This window comes from Xiphophorus hellerii, chromosome 3, assembly GCF_003331165.1.
Source record: "Xiphophorus hellerii strain 12219 chromosome 3, Xiphophorus_hellerii-4.1, whole genome shotgun sequence".
Taxonomy (NCBI): Eukaryota; Metazoa; Chordata; class Actinopteri; order Cyprinodontiformes; family Poeciliidae; genus Xiphophorus; species Xiphophorus hellerii.
The window spans coordinates 17,541,225-17,561,639 of NC_045674.1; the positions used below are offsets into that span (position 1 = coordinate 17,541,225).

The window sequence follows — 20,415 nt, forward strand, 5'->3', positions numbered from 1 at the left end:
CTTCAGCATTGTTTAAATCGTGTAATAGGATCACCTGATGTCTGCCTGACTGCATAAAGGGAACATGCATGCTTTCTGTGCTTTCCCTATAGACATTTTTTATATATATAATTTGTTTGTAAAAGATTTAGTGCTTTTTATCTATGTAAACATATTCTTGTCATCATAAAATAACATATTAAGTATTTTCTTTTAATTATTTGTATTCTGTCTTGTTTGTCCTTATTCTTGAAAATGAGTTCCTCTGTATCAGAAGGCCATTCAGGCAAACACACACTACAAAACTGCCAAACTCAGACGTATATGAACAATCAATCCATTTGTTTTTATATCCATTTTAAATTAAAATGCTCGTAAAGATAAATGCATTGAAAAATGTTGAACACTTAAATCTTTGAAACTTATGGTAATTTAGATGTGAACCAGCAGATGGCGGCATTTGTAAAGCAATCCAAGTGTGAAGTGCCCAAGCGACTTCAAATTATTTGCACTTGGATAGAAATAGCTCATGTGACCCCAATTCACTGACACGGAGAAACATTTATTTCTAATATCTGTTTTATGTTTTAGTACGTTAGACAGGGGAAACTTCTATTATCAGAGATTTTATGAGTACACTTCCATAACTTTAAAGTCTTTTACCTTTTTTTTGTTGTTGATGAATATAATTTAGGATCATTAAGGTCCTACAATGCACTGTTGGGGAAAAAAACCATAAATCTATTAAATAAATAATAAATAAATACAACATATTGACAATAACAATTAATAATAATTGATAATAACAGATCTCTATGGGGAAATTATACAGGATTTCTATGCTGATAAGGTCATGCAAGGAAGGAACTTACCAAGGACTACATAGACAATCAAATCAAAAAGGAAAAAATAAAATTATGAGGTAATTTCATTCAACCAAAATGTGCTACAGCCACTAAGTGCCTAATCATTAGCTTGTAAGTCTGTCTGCTTTTAATGAGGAATTTGTTACCAGATTTGATCATCGTTGGGGGGAAAGTACAATTACTGATTGATTAACTTAAAATGAATTCTTCTGTGCTGCACAGAGAATCTTTCATGCATTTCCAAAGATATGAAACCTTCATTCTATTTGAAAAAAAAAAACATTTTAATGCTCTTTTCCTAACATTGGGGTTATGTTAAATTGCTGTTCAATCAAATATTGTTATTGCTTGCCTCTGTTTGCACCCCAACTAATCTCAATATTCCTCCCTGTAGGTACAAAATTTACCTGAAGGGAGCTTCCTTGAGTCCAAGCAATTCCCTGAAGAAAAATCTTTAAGAACTTTGTGCTTTTACCTCCAAACAGGCTGGGTTTATGGTTGCTGCCAGAGTCTTCCCAAACTGGATGAGGCTAATCAAGCTCAGTGATTTGTAACTATGCAGAGTACCAAATCACTTTTACGCTAATCCCTCACCTGACAATTTTAGAGCCTTGGAAAACATAGGCCCAAGAATTAGACACTCAACATCTCCATCACAGTAAGGTCATTGTTCTATGGAGGGACTGTTTCTTTATTTTTAATGGATTATTTGGCTTGGAATAACTATGGAAATAGTAAAAAAAAAAAAAAAAAACATATTTCATTCTAAGCTCTCATGCTAAAGAACATGGATGTCAACACTTTGGAATTTTTTAAACACTTTCAGCATTTTGAACATTTCCAACAACATTAAACCAAAGAAAAAGAATGGATATGAACAATGTCACACAACTTAAGAACTTAATTTAGTGTTTCACATATATTACCTTCATTGACAGTCATGATGTAAAGGAGGCTTGGCTGCAATGTGTCTTGGGAGACTGTTAACCAATCCAATAAGCTGATTACTTGTTGTTCTGTCAGCCGGGGTTTCTCTGTGTACATACAGGTGCCATCCAGCAGCCCCAGAGCCTGTCTAATGAATATGAACTCTTGCTGGCATCCACAGAGGAGTCCCCTCCTTGTGGTTTTCATCAACACTTTCAGACCCCATTGATGGAAGAACAGTGGGCAGGAACAAAAGCTGCGTATACTGTACAAACACAGCTCTGAGCGGACGCACACTGACTCATTCTTCAGTGTGTGTGAGAACCGAGGGGGACCCCTTTCAGCCCCTTTGTGTCGGTGTCTGTCAACAGTGTAGTTGGAGGCAGAGCTCATTGTGGCGGCCAGTGTTGCGTATTGACACAGGGCCTCGTTTAGCTTGTTCCCAGGGTCCAACCTGAGCACTCATGAATAATGGAGAGAGGATCCTCAGGGCCAAGGAGGAGCTTCTAGTGTCTGACTGAGCTTTTTGTAAACTGCAACTTAATGTGCCAGCAGGTAAAACTGGGTCATGGCTGATTATGCTTGGTACTGAACTTGGTGTGACATGGCTTGAATCTGGTCGCGAAGGCTGTGCATCAGAATAAATAAACAAAAGAGAACACAAGACATCAAAGTTCAAACACACATGCATTTTAATCAATTAAATTATCGTTAAAAAAAACTTAGTTTATGTCTGCAGTTCAATTCTGAATAGCATTACTTATCTGGTAATCAGGTAAAACAACATTGAGATCTAGATCTCATTTTCAAGAGGGATCTGGGCAGAAATTATATAAATATATTATTCACAGAGTGACATGCTTCAAGTGTTTCTTTCTGTTAATTCTGATATAATGGCTTGCAGCTCATAAAAAACCAAAAGTCAGTTTCTAGGATAATCAAAAAACAGAAATAAATGCTTAAAAAAGATCACTGTGTAATGATATGAATTTCAGATTTTGAAGGGAAATAGCCTAAAATTATATATTAAAAAAAACTTTTTGGTGATGCCCTAAGTCATAGAAGGGCATCTGTTGATTTAGTTTATATATTATCAGGCTTTCTTCAGCCAGTACCTCTGACAAATTGTAACTAAACCACCTTCTAGTTATGTGCAATTCTTCTTAAAGGGGAAGTATTATGTAGAATAGTTAGTTTTTGTTTTGTTTTTGGCTTTGCATCATGTTATAATGTTATTCTCTCATCAAAAACATACCTGAACTGTTGCTTTGTTTTTTTTCATGCATGTCGGAGAAATCTTTTAATCTCCCATGGCAACCATTTAGTTATGCAAAACAATTGCTAGTTGCGCAAAACGATTGTTAAGACTGGAGCTGCAATTTCCAATCTTACAAACAGATTCAGCTCCTTCAGACTAGCCAGCAGCAATTAGCAAACACCTAATGTTTGCTAACTGCAAACATTTAGCAAACGTTAAATGTTTGCTAATCCCTTTTCCACATAAAAAGGGATTTATGTGGAACTGAGCATATGCTGAGCTTATTGTGCAAGCTACCTCTAAGTGCAATGCTGGTAAAAATGCTATTGAATGGTTAATACAGGAGTAATGTCCTGAAGGTGGAGTGCTTGGAAAGAGCAGCCTCAAAGGAGGCCCAAACAGAGACTTAAGTTTTTCTTATGATATATACAATATTTTTACCACAACTGAAAGTAAGAGTTGATTGTGCTATTAGATGATGCTATGTGGCTGGAAAATACATAATACTGCCCCTTTAAGTGAAGAAAAATGTGACTTCAAGTTTGATGAGTGGCATTGAACAGGTGTGTGCTGCAAGTCTGGCACCAGCAGGGGGCATCAGTTCAGGTCAGGTTCCCAGCAGTTCCAAACTACCATCAGAGAGGCTCACACGACCACACGACCTCTCCTCTTTGCCTTTTTCTGCAGCTGCAGGGAGAAGCATAGGGGCAGGCGCCAGGCCATGCTGCGTAGCCGGGGTGAAGAGTGTGTGCGTGCGTGTATGCGTGCGTGTGTGTGTGTGTTTGTGCCGAGGTCAGGGAGGTGCCTCTTGCTTGTGTGCTTTGAGCTTTTTCATGCTTCCTGCTTTGATCTTCCCTCTCATCCCTTTATCCCACACGCTCCCTGAGCCTCGGGCTGCTGGTTTGCAGTACACCGACGGTGGGGCTGCAAAGGGAGAGTTGAAGGAAAGAGGGTGAAAGGGGGCCAGGGGGGTCCCTTTCATAGTGAAGCTGCTTGTTCTGTCAATGAAGTAAACTGTGTAGGGAGAGAGCTGTTCATGGGGTTCAGTCAGTGGGTGAGTGGGTGGGGGTCACCAGGAGCTAAACTGATGCACAAAGTACAGTTCTCTCGTCTTTTATCCATTCTCAGATCTCCAAACAGTGGGATGGAATTCCTCTGGCGCAGTGCTCAGAGGGTGGCCTCCTGACCCCTTACAATATGGGAAAGTGCACCCCTCAGCTGGTAGTTATATAAAGCCCACCAGAGTCATGAGAATCCTTGATAAATCACTCGGCTTGAGGCCACTCGTGTCTTTCTGCAGCTCACAAGGAGTGATTATTTTCCACAGGTCCTAAATAGGCCCAGTTCAAAGTGACGCTACCTAATCGGTATGGCAAGAAGTTAGAGGATCATCATGTGAATATACAGTGTGTTAGGATGCATGCTTTTATCCCCCTCCCATGGCCTGGTAATCCTGGTGTAACCTTGCATGCACACACTCACACACACCTGCTGGGAGCAGACTGGGAAGCACAGATGCATATGCGCGAAGCACAGCCCCCATAATTGAACACTAATTGGAAGGAGGGGAGTGCACTTATCTTTATTTAGACATGTGGTAAGTGTTGGGCAGAGAAAAGCAAGTCAACCATCTCTGCAGCTGACTGCACTGAATATTTTATGACAAGCTCAGAGGGTGTGTTTGTGTCTGCCATGCAGCTACCAGCTAAAGAAACAGTCAAATTAGTCCCTTTAAGTGAAACAGACGATACAGTGATGATACAACATTTTGTTTTAGGGATGAATTTCAAGAAAAACACTTTACAAAAATGACATGGAGTTTTTTTTTAACAATAAATATAGAGAGGATAATTTTATTAGTAGGGTTCTTATAAACTTTACTCTTAGAAATGTTAAGAAATGAACTTAATAGGTCTAGCAGTAGGACTTGCTTGGATTCTGCTTCATGTTTGTGTAAGAGTGAAGAGAAAAAGTAAAGGGGGCTGTGCTAACAGGGGCTTTCAGCAGATCACTGGCAGTTTGACTGCAGTGGAGAGTAATGGGGCTGGCAGGGCGGAATCAATTACTGGCCACAACAGATTTTCCCACAGGTCAGAGCTTGGGAAAGCACTACTTCACTGCAGAGCAGACAGCTGGCAGAGAGCATCCACTGGGAAAGGAGCCGGCTCTCTTTTAAAAAGAGAAAGCTTTTTATGTATGCATAATAATAAACTCATCGCACAGCAAACTGACCCTTTTTTCTTTATTTATTCTGCCTGCATTACAGTGACTTGAAATTTTTGAATGCTTTCGCATTTTGTCCCACAACAACCACAAATGTCAATATATTGGATTGGTATTTTAAGAGGTAGATCAAAACAAAGTGAGGTTTTGAGGTGGAGAAAAAGGGATTTATGTCTACTTTGTTTTAAATATTACGAATAAAAATCTGAATCAGAATATTTTGGAATATATTTGCATTTTGTCTCTTATACCCAAAATTCCTTAAATATAATATTTTTTTGTCATTATTCAACAAAGTGTACATCAACAGGATAGCTATTAGTCATGCATTCCATGAATCTGGCTTCTCTGGAAGTGGCAAAAAGACATTGTTGAAAAAAGGTCATAAAAAGTGCCATTTAAAGTTTGCCACTAGTTCTCATAGAGGACTCACAAAACAAGTAGGAAAAGGCGTTCCCGTTAAATGAGTCTGACATTGAATGTTTTGGTAGAACACTGCGAGTGATAAAAAACTAACACTGCACATTACTCTGAACATAACATCCCTGTAGTGAAATGTGGCGGTGGCAGCATCATGCTATCTAAATGCCTTCATCTCCCAGCAAGAAACATACAAATACTTGCTACAGTGAAATGACTGAGATCATTCATACACTCTAACCAGTCAAAAGGAGCTTGATCTATTATGGAGAAAAAAATGTTTAAAAATTGCAGTTTCTAAATGAGCAAAGCTATAAAAATACCCATATACCTTATTGATACTCTATTGATATGCAAACTATGTTCTTCCAGTGGGAACACAATGCATGGCCTTAAACGTAAGCTGTCTTCTCTGCGCTCCTTTCTCTGGACAGACATCATGCGCTGTCTCCTGCTGCGCTTATTTAGAAATCAGTCTTGTGATCTGCCTTCCCACCATTGTGAGCTTGAAAAAAGCTGAATGGCACCAAGTAGCTAATTATAAGGCCTGTGTACCTTTGTGGGGTAAAAAGACTGGCATATATTCCATTCAGCTATTCTTGTTTGTCAAAAAAAATAATAAGATTTTTCATCTTGTGACTTAAGCAGAGAGATTAGTGGCAGTGTTCAAACCATAGGAAAAAAACTGAATGAAACAAGAAACAAAACCCCATGCTAAACAAAGAAACAAGGAAGTCAACATATCCTTCTTGGCTTTACCTATCCAAAAAGCACAAATAGAAAGGATGCCAACAAAGGCAGGAAAGTAAAGAATGAGAAGGCGGGTGTATTGTGGTTGAACAGTGGGAATGGATCTCAGGCCTGGTCTGTTCTCTGCCCGATATAGAACCTGGGTGCTGACTGGAATAAGACGGGACAGGCAGGAAGCTGTGGCCCATAGGATAACATTGTTGTACAGAGGCTGTCTTGGAGCCATTTCCCCAAGTAGGACGGCTTATTTAGGTCCAACTTGGGTGGCATTTTCCCTTCCTTACATAATATCATACCTCTTGCGTGCAACAAAGTTCAGGCTTTTTCCTTCGCCAAGTCCCCTGCACCATTCCCCAGTTGAATAAAACATGAACAAGGAAATTATCTCACATGCTCAAGTGCCTTCCTGTCGGCCTCCCTCCCCACAGCACCCACAAAACACAAACTCCACTGCAGCAGTTGTTGAGTGGCAGGTATAAGATGTCAAGATGGTGTGCACACAGGATGCAGGCCCGGCTGTGAGCGTCGCTGCTGCCGACTGCCACGACGGTTGACATAGTAAATCAATCCTGATGGGAGGGTGTGTAGGACAAGGGGGAGGGAAGGGAAAGAGGTGGGGGAAGTGAGGGCTAGACCTCCGTCAGACACACTCAGCCAGCCAGGGAGAGACTGTCGACGGGTGGGAGAACACTCGCCGGGAAGAGCTCACACGGAGATTGAGTTACCACGGAATTAGATCAGGGTTATGGGAAACAGCACCTCCTGAACACGCCCACACACTCTCATTCACGCAAACACATGCAAACACACCCCGGCGCACACTCGGGCCGCACTCTCCCACACAAAAAAAGAGTCACCCAGGGAAACCTGAGGGGAGATTGAGGAAGGCAGCTGGGCACACGCCAGTTTCAAACAAATGCTTGCTTATACCTTTTAGCTTCCTGGCACATGGTCGGTTTGAGAGCAGTTTCATCTACGAGCTAGTGCTAAATGAAGTGCAGCGGTCACCGGCCGTGCTGGCATGCTGCTGAGGTTGTTCAACTTAAAGATAATCTAGAGAAATGTGGCAGTCATAAACAAATGAGCTGAAACTGAACAGGTTCAAACAGAATTGGACCATTTATAATGTTCACCCCCACCGTCCTAAAGAAAAGGTTTTGATGCCAGAACTGAAAGGTCAAGGTTTTGGCGAAGCTAAATCATAATTAGTAACCTTAAGGAGCCAAAGGAATGCTGGTGCTAATGTAGAGGACCTTGACAGTGAGGTGTGAACGGTTTGAGTACGCATAATGGAAACCACCTGAAAAATCCTGTCACAGTGGAAACCTGTTACTATAATAAGATGATAAACAATATTAAAGTGATTCAAAACATCTTTAAGTTGTTATCTGTCAGTCAACAAATGTCATGTATGTGAGATGATACAAGATCTGATAAAAAGGGATAGTTTGTCTGACTTGCTTTCTCAAATTCAACAAGATCTTTGATGTTTGAGATAGCTGAGTGCTACTTTATATATTTTATTAGTATAAAATATATAATTTTGAAGTATCTTCCAGTTAGGGTCTGTATGAATTTTTGTATTATTTCCAGATCTATTTTTTTAAGTTGCCTGTCAATGTGACAAATGATTGAGCAGCACCAACTTTTTTAATGTGTCCATCCACCCATGAATCCACCCATCTAACCAGTGGGCAGCAAAAATTAAGGTTGGTGAAAAAAACATTATTATAGTAATCATAGTAATGACATTTGTTACATAAAAATATGTAGAGCACGTTAATAGACATAAGCAATCCAAATAAACACTCGCCCTTGTTACAGTTCATTCATTGTTCTTTATTTGTTTCCTCATTTTAATACCATTTGTAAGTTATTATCTTTGCAAGACTTGATTTTCCATGTTCAAATGAAAAGATCGCACTGACAAATAATAATGAATATTCAGTATCCACCCTTCATTGCAGTCTGTGGTGTTTGCAGGTTCACGCCTGAGTTCAGAAACTCAGGAAAACTTTACTACAGTGGGAAGGAGGAAGCCTATATTGTGGTGCACCGTTACCGATCTTCCATTTGCAACATGTACAGAATAACTGAGTCTAGTAAACATTTCTGATCAGTGTAACTGCATGACTTAAAACTAAAGCAGCTTAAAACTAAAAGAATATTATAGTGGTTCTGTACATTATGAAATGTAGTTTTCAGATGTTTACTCCGACAAAGTTTTTATTTTTTTAAATAATGACTGTCTTTGTATTATGCTATCTTCAAATGATATGAGAGATGTGCGATGCTCATCATCGCTCTCACTTCATGTTGTACCTGATGTTATGGAAATATCTACGACCTGCTAAGAGCAGGAATTGTTGGTCTTGCAGCAGTTGTTCACGGGAATCAAGATCTCATCTGCACTTGTCTCGCCCCAGTGCATGAACTTAACAACTGACCTGATGGAGCAGAAACAGCTGTGTCTCAACAAGGTAGTGGTCTATGAGACAGCAGCCGGGGTGGAGGGTTGGGGGAGGTGGTGGGATTTCCACTGATGGATTACTGCTTCTGTTTGGAATAGAATAGAACAGAATAGAGCAGCAAGTTAAGGTAAGTGAGAAAAATAATAAAAATATAATTAAAAGAAAAAGGAAAAATAAAAAATTACTGTGCAGTAAGGACAAATTCACAATGAAAAAAAAAATACAGTTACTAAAATATACTCAGGTATAGGTATATATGCAACTGAACAGAATACTTTAAAGAAATAAATGTGCTTGTTTAAAAAAAAATTTAAAAAACTATTGTCATAAAGAAAAGATAAAAGATTCAGCTTCAGAGTTTTGAAAATCTAAAAAAAAAAAAAAAAGCTGACAAAGAAACTTTAACAAGAAGTCTTTCACTGAGGCTCATCTGTTTGCTGCTAAAAGAAATTAAAGAACAAATGCTACTTTCTTCAAACCTTTCCAGTCATGCATATATTTCTTAAATGAACACGTCATTTAGGTGTCAGCTTAGTTCGAGCTCGCCCAACGGGTCCAGTTCGGACCACTCCCACTTCACTCATTAGGCCCCGCCCCCTTCCCTCGGTGTGAAAGTAATCCCAGCAGAAGCAGATCTGATGTTCAAACTGTTGCTCGGACCCTGCGCAGCTGGAGCTCTCTGTGAAACTAAAACCACCTTCATCCGTGTGAGCCCGGACATCAGAATGAAGCGAAGCCTCAATTACAGCTCATCAGACAGCGAGCTGGATGACAACGTGGAGGTGGAGAAGGACAGTGGCGACGAAAATGGGTAGGATTTTTTTTTTTTTCCAATAACTACGTGATAGATTATATGTTATATCTTAGAATTTACATTATATTAAATATATTATATTTTATGTCCTTTCTAGGTTAAAGATATATTGTGCCTACAAGTCATGTCATGTTTTACAATCGTTAAAAAAAAAGAAAATTGAGACGTATTTTCCTTTCAGTCAAGCTGACTCTCCAGGATCGATGTCACCCTCCACCACCACTACACAAGTTCAAGCAAGAAAAAGGCGCAGAGGGGTATGCAAACACTTTTTAAAACCTCAGTTCTTTTCTTCCTCTATTCTCAATTATTATTGTATCTGTTTTTAATTTATCTTATATATTTATATTTTCAATCTGTTTTCTGATAAAATATTTATATGTCTTTATATTGAAATGTTTATAAATAGATAATAGAGAAAAGGAGACGTGACCGGATCAATAGTAGCCTGTCAGAACTGAGAAGACTGGTACCAAGTGCTTTTGAGAAGCAGGTGAATTACTCTTCCCCTCATTACATCCTGAACCCAAACAGATGGTTTTGCTTTTTTTAATGCAGATTATAGCCAAATTCAATTAAAATTTGTGTAAAGTAACAATATTCATCTTTCTGCTTTTCAGGGGTCAGCTAAATTGGAAAAAGCTGAAATTCTGCAGATGACAGTGGACCACCTGAAGATGCTTCATGCATCTGGAGGAAAAGGTGAATAACCCTCTGACGTTATAAGGCAAACCAGAACTTTCTGCTTCAGGTTGGATATTCCTGTTGTCTTACCTGACAGGTTCCTGTTGTCTTCCCTCACAGGTTACTTTGAGGCTCATGCTCTTGCTAAGGATTACCGCAGTTTGGGCTTCAGGGAGTGTCTGGCAGAGACGGCCCGTTACCTGAGCATCATCGAGGGCCGGGAGAGTACAGACTCCCTGCGGATCCGCTTGGTGTCCCACCTCAGCAACTACGCCTCTCAGAGGGAGGTGCACACTGGACTGGAACACTTTGCTTGGGGCTCGGCGTATGGAACAGCCCCATCCCCTCTCCCCCACCATCTTCTTCTCCAGCACCCTCAGGGCAGGACACCTGCGCCCAGAACAAACAGCAGTCCACCGTCCTCCTGCTCCTCTTCTTCTTCATCCTCCTCATCTGGGGAGGTTTCTGGAACATCCAGACTCAGTATGCTATCCCCCACAGAGTCTCTCAGGGTGCCTCCTAATGGCTCCTTACCCCTCAGTCTACCTGTGCCGACATCTAAGTTGTCCCCACCTCTCGTCTCGTCTCTCTCCTCGCTTTCGGCCTTCCCCCTCTCCTTTGGGGCCTTTCCTCTCATCTCCCCAACGGCCATCGGTACAGTGAGTCCCACCTCCACCATGTCAAAGCCTTACAGGCCGTGGGGCATGGAGATTGGGGCGTTCTGACGCTGAGCACTGGACTCAAGGCAACAGCTGAGCTGTGCCCACCATCACCGACAAATCCTGCTTCAACTGTTCATATGGCAATAAACTACAGGAAAATGAATCAAAAGAATTTTATTTTGCTTAGAAATAAGTTTGAGAAGTTGCAGGTGGACGTAATGCCCTTTTAGAATTTTATTTACTTAAAAGGTGAATATTTGGTGAATAAAAAGCTTAATTTAGATAGTCTTTTCACCTCCAGGTTGAGGACTGAAGTAAAAATATGAGCCATGATAGAATGATTGTAGAGGAAATGTACAGATACAATTAAAAAACTGTGTAAACTGGCGACCACCAAGGCTGGACATAGGAGGATATGGGCCCCTGGGCTAGAGTTTTGGTGCCCACTCAATTTTCTTTTACCTATGCAAGTTATAAGTAAATATCACAAAAGCTGTTTGCCCAAACCACTAAATTAAAAAAAACTAAAGTTTCTTTTGAACAAATAATAACTTTGTCATCTACTGGTAACAATGAGACAAAAACATTATAACTATGACTTGGCTTTTTAACCAAGTCACTGAAATACACCAAAAACAAAGGAAGCCTGGAAGATGTGCTTAAGGTTTGCTGTTTTTGCACCTGAAGTGTTTGGGGTTAGCTAGATTAAAAATGGGCTTATGACATCGTCATTTACAAATAGTTGTATAGTGATGTTTAACATGAAAATCTTTGCTTATAATTTTCATTTGAATACCTGCAAAACAGGTGTTTGCCAAATCTCCATTCATTGAAAAATAAAAATTTGAGGTGAACAACAACTTAAGATACTGCCCTAGTTAGTCTGGCCCAGTTGGCTACAGATCTCTACATTTTAAAGTTGTTTAATTTGTTCTGTTTTATTTAGCAATATTGCAACTATGTGAAAAAACATAAATTTAATGTTGTATGGACTACATTTGGAAAACACGTGTCTTGAAACTTAAAAATGATTGTTTATGTATCGGTTATCTTTTTTTTTTTTTTTTACAAATAAAGTGGGTCCAAAACACATTTCTGGCATTTTTCTGTTTTATTTAATCCTCAACATTTTTGAATAAACTTATTCCTTTGACAAAATGTGATTATCTGATTATAGGCTTCTTCTCTAATCAGTATTTATGCTGCAGGTGCATTATAGCAGCAGCACCATGGAAGTTCATTATAAGTTAATAAGATCCAGGTTATTAACTGGAAAGCAGGTCCTTTGCCATGTGCCAGGTTTGTGTAACAGAATCCAAATGCATTGTTGCCCTTATGAATACCCAGGAAATCATTAAGAGCCAGAGGAAATCCTTTACAATGTTACCCTGACCTCACCAGCCTGGGCTGGTCTGGAATGGAGACAATAGTGTGAACAGGATGGGGACATTGGTGGAGAAAGAGTTATTAAGTATCACCAACGCAGAAGCAGACGGTCTCATAAATCACATCTTGACTCAAATGGGTTGTTTCTTGTTTGGTTTCTATAAGTTAAGATTTTTAGAGGTTCATTGTTTTAGTGAGGCAGTTTTATCCTTCTAGAGCACCCAAGGGGTAAAATGTGTTCTTAATTTGTTGTCTGCGTACTAAAGCCACCCACTCATCTAAAATATATTAAGGTTGTTTAATTTACCATCTTCTGATAGGCAAATCTATAGGTTGAAAACAAGGTCACAACGAAAGCCTAAGTGTTTATTTGTTTCCTTCTTTTTTAAACAAAAAGGTGACCTGCTTTGCAAATTGAGACTTAAGTCGGATGCTGCCACCTGTTGGTAGAAGATCACTCTTACACTAATAGATTTTGAACAGGTGACACTTTTTGTGGAAACATGAAAAAGTTGTGCAAGCCAGAGCTAGTTCAAGGGTTTCAGGTAGACCTATTATTATTATTATTATTATTATTATTATTAGCATTATTAGCATTATTAGCATTATTGCTATTCTGTTATAATTAAAAATAATAATAATAAACATTTTAAAAACAAGTGTGTCTTTATCTTTCATTGATTGTTTTTCTGTACTATATAGACAATGTTAAGTTTTTCTTATAATTAATTTGCAATTAACAATCTTTCTTTATGTTTGTGATGAAATGTGCTCAATAGGAATGTTAGGAACTCATCATTCAGATCTATTTTGAATTGTTTTTGGCTGATCATAAAACCAATTAGATTAATAGAGTTTATCAGTGTCTTTGGTTGTAAAACCTTTAGAAAAAAAAACTTGGTTTCTATCAATAGAAAACCCAAATTCCAAGCATGATGTACAGCTACATTGGTTTGTCCTCTCTTATATTAGTCTTACCATTGAAAACATTCATATGGTTTACTTGAAATCTATTACTTAGACTAAATGTAATGAAATAAAAAATGGGTTTTTGCAGACTACAGTTCTCAAGGTGTGTAGATAACTGGTTCTTTTATTTGGCAGTTTACAATTCCCCTTGTGTTTTATTACAGAAACGTAATAGATGGTGCATGCCATGTTCACAGAACTCCCAAACCTTTATTCAGCAAAGCTTTCACAGAGAAAAATATGAAGAGGAAAAAAACACAAGCAGCAGACTACGCAGGCAGATATCAGTGGTATTCTGAAGGTTAAAAAGAGACTACTTCAGTGTGCTGTATGTAAAGCTTCTTGCATCCATTATCTACCTAAACCTCTAAGGAGAAAAGATGCTAATGATGCCTAGTCGCCCACACAGACATATTTTAGGTTCACACTATCAAATATCAAGATGAGAGCAACAGCACATTCCACTGTCCAAGACACTGTATACCAGTTTGGTCTCATAACATTCATTCATTTTTTGAGACTCATCTCCAGAGTCATCTCTTTTCCTAGGAGAGCTATTTATTTGGCAAATGACTGGTTGAAAAAAGGTGTGAATATGCAGATGTATAGTTACTCCCTTTAGGCAAATACATTCCTAACAACAATACAAATCATCTCAGAGGAAGTGGTCTGAATCTATGGGTGCTGAGCATGAGTAGGCAGCATGGGGGAGATAACAGATGCGATATACCCAAACCAGATTTGCAGCGTACATATCGTCTGTCACTCTTCACGAAACATACAAATATTTTATCAACATCGTCGTCGTCATCGTCATGACATCATCAGAAAACACTGAAAATCCTCCATCTTCTGCCAACTCCCAACACTCAGGCCTTTCAAATGATAAGAGTTGTGGTGTAAAACTTGAAGAACATAAACAGTCACTAACAAAAAGATAGCAAGCTAGCTAGCTAGATAAACAAATAAAATGTTGGCTATCAAGAAATTTAGCTAACTAGCTTTCAGTCTTTTTATCTAGCTAGTTAGCAAGACAGCTAGACACAGAGAGAGGGAGATACAGAGAGAGAGAGAGAGAGAGAGACAAGAAGCTATCTGGCTAGCTAGCTAAACAGATAGCTAACCCGCTATCTGTCTATCTAGTTTCTATCTGGTATCTAGCTAGCTACCTAGCTAGCTAGCTAGATAGCTAGCTAGATAGCTAGCTAGATAGATAGATAGATAGATAGATAGATAGATAGATAGATAGATAGATAGATAGATAGATAGATAGATAGATAGATAGATAGATAGATAGATAGATAGATAGATAGATAGATAGATAGATAGATAGTATTTACAAAATAAAAGTCATATGGTTGCACTTTTGCTAAATCAACAAATCTATTTAGTTGTAAAAGGAGTGTCATAGATGTCTGTATTACTGATAATACTGATGGTTGTGGATAGTTGTGACAAGGTGTGCAGTGCTGTGGTGGTGAGTTTCTTGAGCCTCTCAGCCTTCAGGGCAGAGTGTCTGTTTTGGAGAGGTTGAAGGCGGGGCAGGGATGGATGGATGGATGGTTCGACAGACGGACCACAGGAATTGTGTGAAGCTCATGCTAGCTGCTATTCCCTCAGCAGCTCTTTGTTCCTGCGCACAGCTGCGGCATGCTTCTCCTGAACACAGTGACACACATAGTGACAATGATTAGTTTGAAAATTCTAAAACTCAGACTGCAACACTGATTCCCACTGATAAATGCCTGATTTTTTTGCAACTCTGACCTTCTCCTGTAGGCGCTCCATCATGGCTGCCAGCTGGGCCTCGCGATTCTCCTTAATCTGTTCCATCTTCATCTGGAGCTTTTCCTCGGCCATCTTGCTAAAGTTGCTGTTCTCCTCCATGGCCTTTAGCAACACGTCCCTTTCATGCTCCCGCTTTTCCGCCAAAGCCTTCAGCACCTGAGACTCTTGGTACTAAAATACACATCCATGTAATTTTGAAAAGCCTCTGCTATTTAGAACACAAAGCTGTTGGTCAGAAAGAAAATACCTTCCTTCGCTCTTCAGCTGCCTCCAGTTTCTTCTCAATCTCCTCCAGGGAGAGATCCCTCTTTGGGGGAGAGGGAAGGTTGTGGGCAATGTCTGACACCGGAGACTGGGGCTTGAGAATTACCTCAAAGGCTTGCCCTGAGGCCCGTTTGTCTATAGCTTTAACTTCCATGTCTGTAAATCAGACAAATACAATGAGAGTGCTAAAAAAATCCATTAACATACCAGTTGATTAATGCCTCTTCTTCCAGGGAAGAGAAAACATCCATTAGGGACCATTTGTTTGGTTGTAAAGAAAATCAATTTTTCAGATCCTTCATACCTTCAAACTCACAAACGAGCTTGTTGCGAGTCTCAGGGTAGAAGCAGGAACAGATAAGGGAGAGGACGGACAACTCCTTCATCTTCTCTTTGTATGCTGTTGGGAAATTTTTAAAAAATCTAATCAGGTCAAACAATATACAACAAAGGTACTTACTCAGTAATTGAGTCCTGAAATTAAAACAAATAGTTGGCAAATGGAGGTTGCTCAATAAACCATATAATGTTAATAAAGCATTTATAGCCCTTGAATTTTCTCACATTTTGTCATGGTAGAGTCCCAACATGTAATCTATTTGGATGTCATGCAGTAACACACCAACAAATGCACCCTTGTGCTTAGTCCCCAAGAGTCTGAAATAAGCCGTTTCACTGTTGCTCTGGTTGTTCATTTAAGGTTGCTATCCTACTGGCAAGGTAAGCCTCGGACTAAGTCACAACATTTTAGCAGTCTCTCACAGATTTCATTCAAGGATGGGAAGAATGTATTTAGCTCCATCCATCTTCATACCAACTTTGACCAGTTTATCTTTTCTTTCCAAAGAAAAAAATCCCCTTGGCATGATGTCAACACCATTATGCTTCAGCATTGGTGTACAGTATTTAGGGTAGTCTGCATTGTTTTCTGTCATACTTGTTGGCTAAAAGTAATCTTAGTGCATTTTATTGGGATTCAATGCAATATAATCATGAAGTGAAAGAAAAACATCACATGATTTGACTTTCCTCTAGATGCTGACTGTGCCTTGGATGGTTTTGTGGCAAACTGAAAAAGGGATTTTATGGCTATTACTACTTTTGCTTACAAGCCAGATTTGTTGAGTGCAGTGCAGTTGTACTGTCAATGGATTCTTCTACCTGAGCTAAGGATTTCATCATCTCCTCTAAGTTTTTTCAATTAATCTTTACCTGACTTGTCAGTTTAGATGGACAGTCATATCTTGGCAGATTTGCATTTTTAACATACCTTTTCTATTCTCTAGATGAGAAATTGAACAGTCCTGTTGAAGTTTAAGGTTTGGGTTATGGTTTTCTAACCTGACTCTACTTTAAACTTCACCACAATATTATCCATGTCATGTCTGCTGTAGGGGCTGCACAGTGTCGCAGTTGGTAGCACTGTTGCCTTGCAGCAAGAAGGTCCTGGGTTCGATTCCCGGGCCGGGGTCTTTCTGCATGGAGTTTGCATGTTCTCCCTGTGCATGCGTGGGTTCTCTCCGGGTTCTCCGGCTTCCTCCCACAGTCCAAAAACATGACTGTTAGGTTAATTGATCTCTCTAAGTTCTCCCTAGGTGTGTGTGTGTGTGTGCATGGTTGTTTGTCCTGTATGTCTCTGTGTTGCCCTGCGACAGACTGGCAACCTGTCCAGGGTGTACCCCGCCTCTCGCCCGGAACGTAGCTGGAGATAGACACCAGCAACCCTCCCGACCCCATTAGGGACAAAGGGTGAACAGAAAATGGATGGATGGATGGATGGATGGATGGATGTCTGCTGTATTCCTTCATCAGCATGATGTCGTTTACTAATGTTCTCTAAAACAATCTCTGAATTCTTCACAAAACAGCTGAATTCATACTCATATTAAATAACATAAAGGTGGACACCATTTCCTAATATAGTGATTTTCTTTTCTTTACTATTATTATAATTTGGGGCTATCAAATTAAAGGACATTGAACACAATTTCACAACACAAAATGTTGTCATTTTATGACAAAATTTTTATTTGCCATAAAATGAGTGTATTCTTTTCCTTCTACTTCATAATACTTTATGTTCCTGTATAATGTAAAACCGGAATAAGCAAATTAAAAAATGTGTTCATAATGGAAGAGAATAGGTGAAAGTTCAAGGGGTATGAATAATTTTGCAAGGTATTTTATCATTTCACTATTACAGAATCAATAATGCATTTAAAGTCTTAAAGGTATGGAAGCATTGTGTTCCTCCATTAATAATTGAAGAGTAATTGATTTATCCATTCTGATGTGGTCACCATACATTTCTTTTTTAAAAGAAACTAGGCATAACCATAAAATCACATTTGATTCTAACAAAACGGGCCTGCATGTAAGTTCATCCAGTTTCCTTGTAAAATTTTTGAGCCAAAACCTCCCGCAAGCTTATTTTGTTAACAAGACAGCAAGAATTGGCTGATTAATGATCTAAACTCCATTTGTTTTCCTTCTTTACATTTTTGTAAAAGTGCCCACATAGGTCCTCAGAGAGGACAACAGGGCCGCTGAGCCTTCTGTTCCAAAGGCCGGTGTGTGAAGCAGCTCTTTTGCTGCAGGGCTGGCCTGCCTCCCACCTTACAATACACTTATCTGCTTTAGGATGCTCTCCATAACAAAGCATGCAAACACACACAAAACAATCAAAATTGAATGATTAAATCAGGGCATTGTTTTAATACCCTGATGTAAAACAAAAACTGCTGAGCAATTTGTCTCTATGGCAAACTAGTGTAGTGGGAAATATATACCCAATAATAAAAGCTGTTTTAGCGTTTTACTTTAAATCCCCAACTATTATCATCGATGAATATATAAACAGTTCCTTTCTTGCTAGATGAATTGCAATACATGCCACAGCTGGAGATCTATCCTGGACTTTGAGGTAATAAGACAAGCTAAAGAATGAAAAGGCTCAGTTCTCATCACGTTAAAAAAAAATAATAATAATAACTACATAAACACAACACTTGAAGATTAGCATCTCTATGCAAGCTTGGACATAGTAAAAGTCACGTAGAAAGAAGCCAATGCGGGATAAATATGACTGTTTTGCTGTCGGCTCAATGATCGGCCGCTTAGCATCTTGGGTGGGGTCCGTCTGCATTATGCTGCATGTTGGGGGGCCGCTGTGGCATGAAGCGGCGCAGGTGCAGCACTGCGAATAAAGCTGTTTTAAGAATTCCGATCATATTATTTTCATTATGCTGCATTATGTGAAATGAAAATATTAACAATGCAACAATCAAATAAACGTTTCAGACAAAGAAGAAGGATTCTGGCCTTGTAAGCCCATTCTTGCATTTTGCAGATTTCAACTGAGACTCGCGTTCAGTAGAAGAGATCAGTGCTTAGAATGTGTTTTTTTTTTATCCTTCACAATATAACGCCAGACGCTATGCTGCATCTTTCTGGTAACGGAAAGGATGCACCTGTCATGAGTCTATCCATACATCCACCCATCCATCCATCCTCCCGTCTTATCAGAAAGGACGAGTCTTAACACACTTACCGGTTACAGTTTTAGCCATGGCTGATGTATTTCTCCGCAGAGGATGCTGAAGCTCTGTTCCGATGAACCTTGATGCTGTTTAAGGCACTGAGTCAGCGAATAGACCAGGCTTGGACTGGGAAGCAGGGAGCAAGAGGAACGCGCATAGGAACGCGCATTCAGACCCTCCTCTTGCCTATGACGCGCACGGCGGGTACCAGCATCCACCATGAGCTGCAGCCTTCATCCTAACGAGCTTGAGTCAATGAATCAAGAATGAAGTGATTCCAAACTTGATCCAAATCGGAATTGTTCACAGAGACTTGCATGCCACCATGTTGTCCCACCTGACCTGTGAATCTGTGTACCTCTTCCAAAGTAACAATGAGTGCCATGGGTAACCTTATTGGTTGCTTCTTTGATGAATGTTCTCCTTGTTCGACCTACAAGTGTAGGTTAGACACGTCTTGGTAAGTTTACAGATGTGAAAGTCTCTTCATTTTCAGACGATGGATTGATCAGCTTTCTTAATATTGATTTATCACATGAAGTCAAGATGCAATGAAATTTGAGTTTTATAACATGAGAAAAAGAAGTTAAAAAATTAAGATTTTTCCACAGCACTTTAAATGGAAGTAAATGAAGAATGACTTACACTTTTCTTTTAAGTCAAGCTTGATATGTGCATATTTTTTATAGCAGCTTAAAAAAATTTCAAGACACTAATTAGAAGTAAATTAAGAGCATAGACTTACTGGTGCACTATACGTTCCTCAGCAGTGATCACATCATTTCTACTGTTGGAAACTGCATTTAATGTGTATAAGATTACCCAATTAATCTTAAATGGAAAGATGCTACCCATGGCTTTTTATTCATGGGAATAATTTACATAAAGTGGGTGATCTTCAAAGATAAGATGTATTTTGAGTGATATAAAGGAAAAATGCCAATGATCTGATAAAACCATGCTCTGGAGCACTGATCTTTAATTACCTGCCAATACTTTTAACTGATGTAGCAACAAACATATCGTGACACATATCAAGAACACACAAGTACTGACACACTGCAAGGACAACTGCTTTAATTTATATGCACATGTATATGTATAAAATAAATATTACATGCAGTTTTTTAGCACTAGTAGTTATTTCAAGTCATGAAAAGTTACATCAGTGTAAAGTAACACAGTGTAATAGACAGTGTAAACTGGTCTATTCGCTGACTCAGTGCCTTATATCTATATATATATATATATACATACAGTACAGTACAGACCAAAAGTTTGGACACACCTTCTAATTCAATGGGTTTTCTTTATTTTCATGACTATTTATAAGGCAAGAAATCCCACTTATTAACCTGACAGGGAACACCTATGAAGTGAAAACCATTACAGGTGACTACCTCTTGAAGCTCATC

General features: G+C 39.2%; 2 protein-coding genes across 2 annotated transcripts; one reads left to right on the plus strand and one right to left on the minus strand.

Annotated features, from left to right (window-relative positions):
• The first annotated feature begins 9,516 nt into the window (after window positions 1-9,516).
• On the plus strand, window positions 9,517-12,146 carry LOC116717922 (hairy/enhancer-of-split related with YRPW motif protein 1-like). Its single transcript, XM_032559603.1, has 5 exons — window positions 9,517-9,705; window positions 9,890-9,965; window positions 10,118-10,201; window positions 10,329-10,410; window positions 10,513-12,146. Exons 1-5 carry the CDS (start codon window positions 9,533-9,535, stop codon window positions 11,115-11,117), a joined length of 1,020 nt encoding a protein of 339 aa, XP_032415494.1. The 5' UTR covers window positions 9,517-9,532; the 3' UTR covers window positions 11,118-12,146.
• A 1,362-nt stretch (window positions 12,147-13,508) lies between these two features.
• On the minus strand, window positions 13,509-19,193 carry stmn2a (stathmin 2a). Its single transcript, XM_032557602.1, has 5 exons — window positions 19,012-19,193; window positions 15,766-15,861; window positions 15,445-15,617; window positions 15,177-15,368; window positions 13,509-15,068 (listed from the first exon to the last, which is right to left on the minus strand). Exons 1-5 carry the CDS (start codon window positions 19,028-19,030, stop codon window positions 15,018-15,020), a joined length of 531 nt encoding a protein of 176 aa, XP_032413493.1. The 5' UTR covers window positions 19,031-19,193; the 3' UTR covers window positions 13,509-15,017.
• Between the last annotated feature and the right edge of the window lie 1,222 nt (window positions 19,194-20,415).

Bases quoted from the DNA above. Each gene is read 5' to 3' on its own strand.
- LOC116717922 (XM_032559603.1), top strand. From the start codon at position 9,533: ATGTTCAAACTGTTGCTCGGACCCTGCGCAGCTGGAGCTCTCTGTGAA. The intron at 10,202-10,328 runs GTGAATTACTCT...TCTGCTTTTCAG, and splicing joins CAAGTGCTTTTGAGAAGCAG to GGGTCAGCTAAATTGGAAAA. The intron at 10,411-10,512 runs GTGAATAACCCT...CTTCCCTCACAG, and splicing joins TCATGCATCTGGAGGAAAAG to GTTACTTTGAGGCTCATGCT.
- stmn2a (XM_032557602.1), bottom strand. The intron at 15,369-15,444 runs GTATTTTCTTTC...TGTGTATTTTAG, and splicing joins CAGCTGAAGAGCGAAGGAAG to TACCAAGAGTCTCAGGTGCT. The intron at 15,069-15,176 runs GTCAGAGTTGCA...CACTGTGTTCAG, and splicing joins TGGAGCGCCTACAGGAGAAG to GAGAAGCATGCCGCAGCTGT.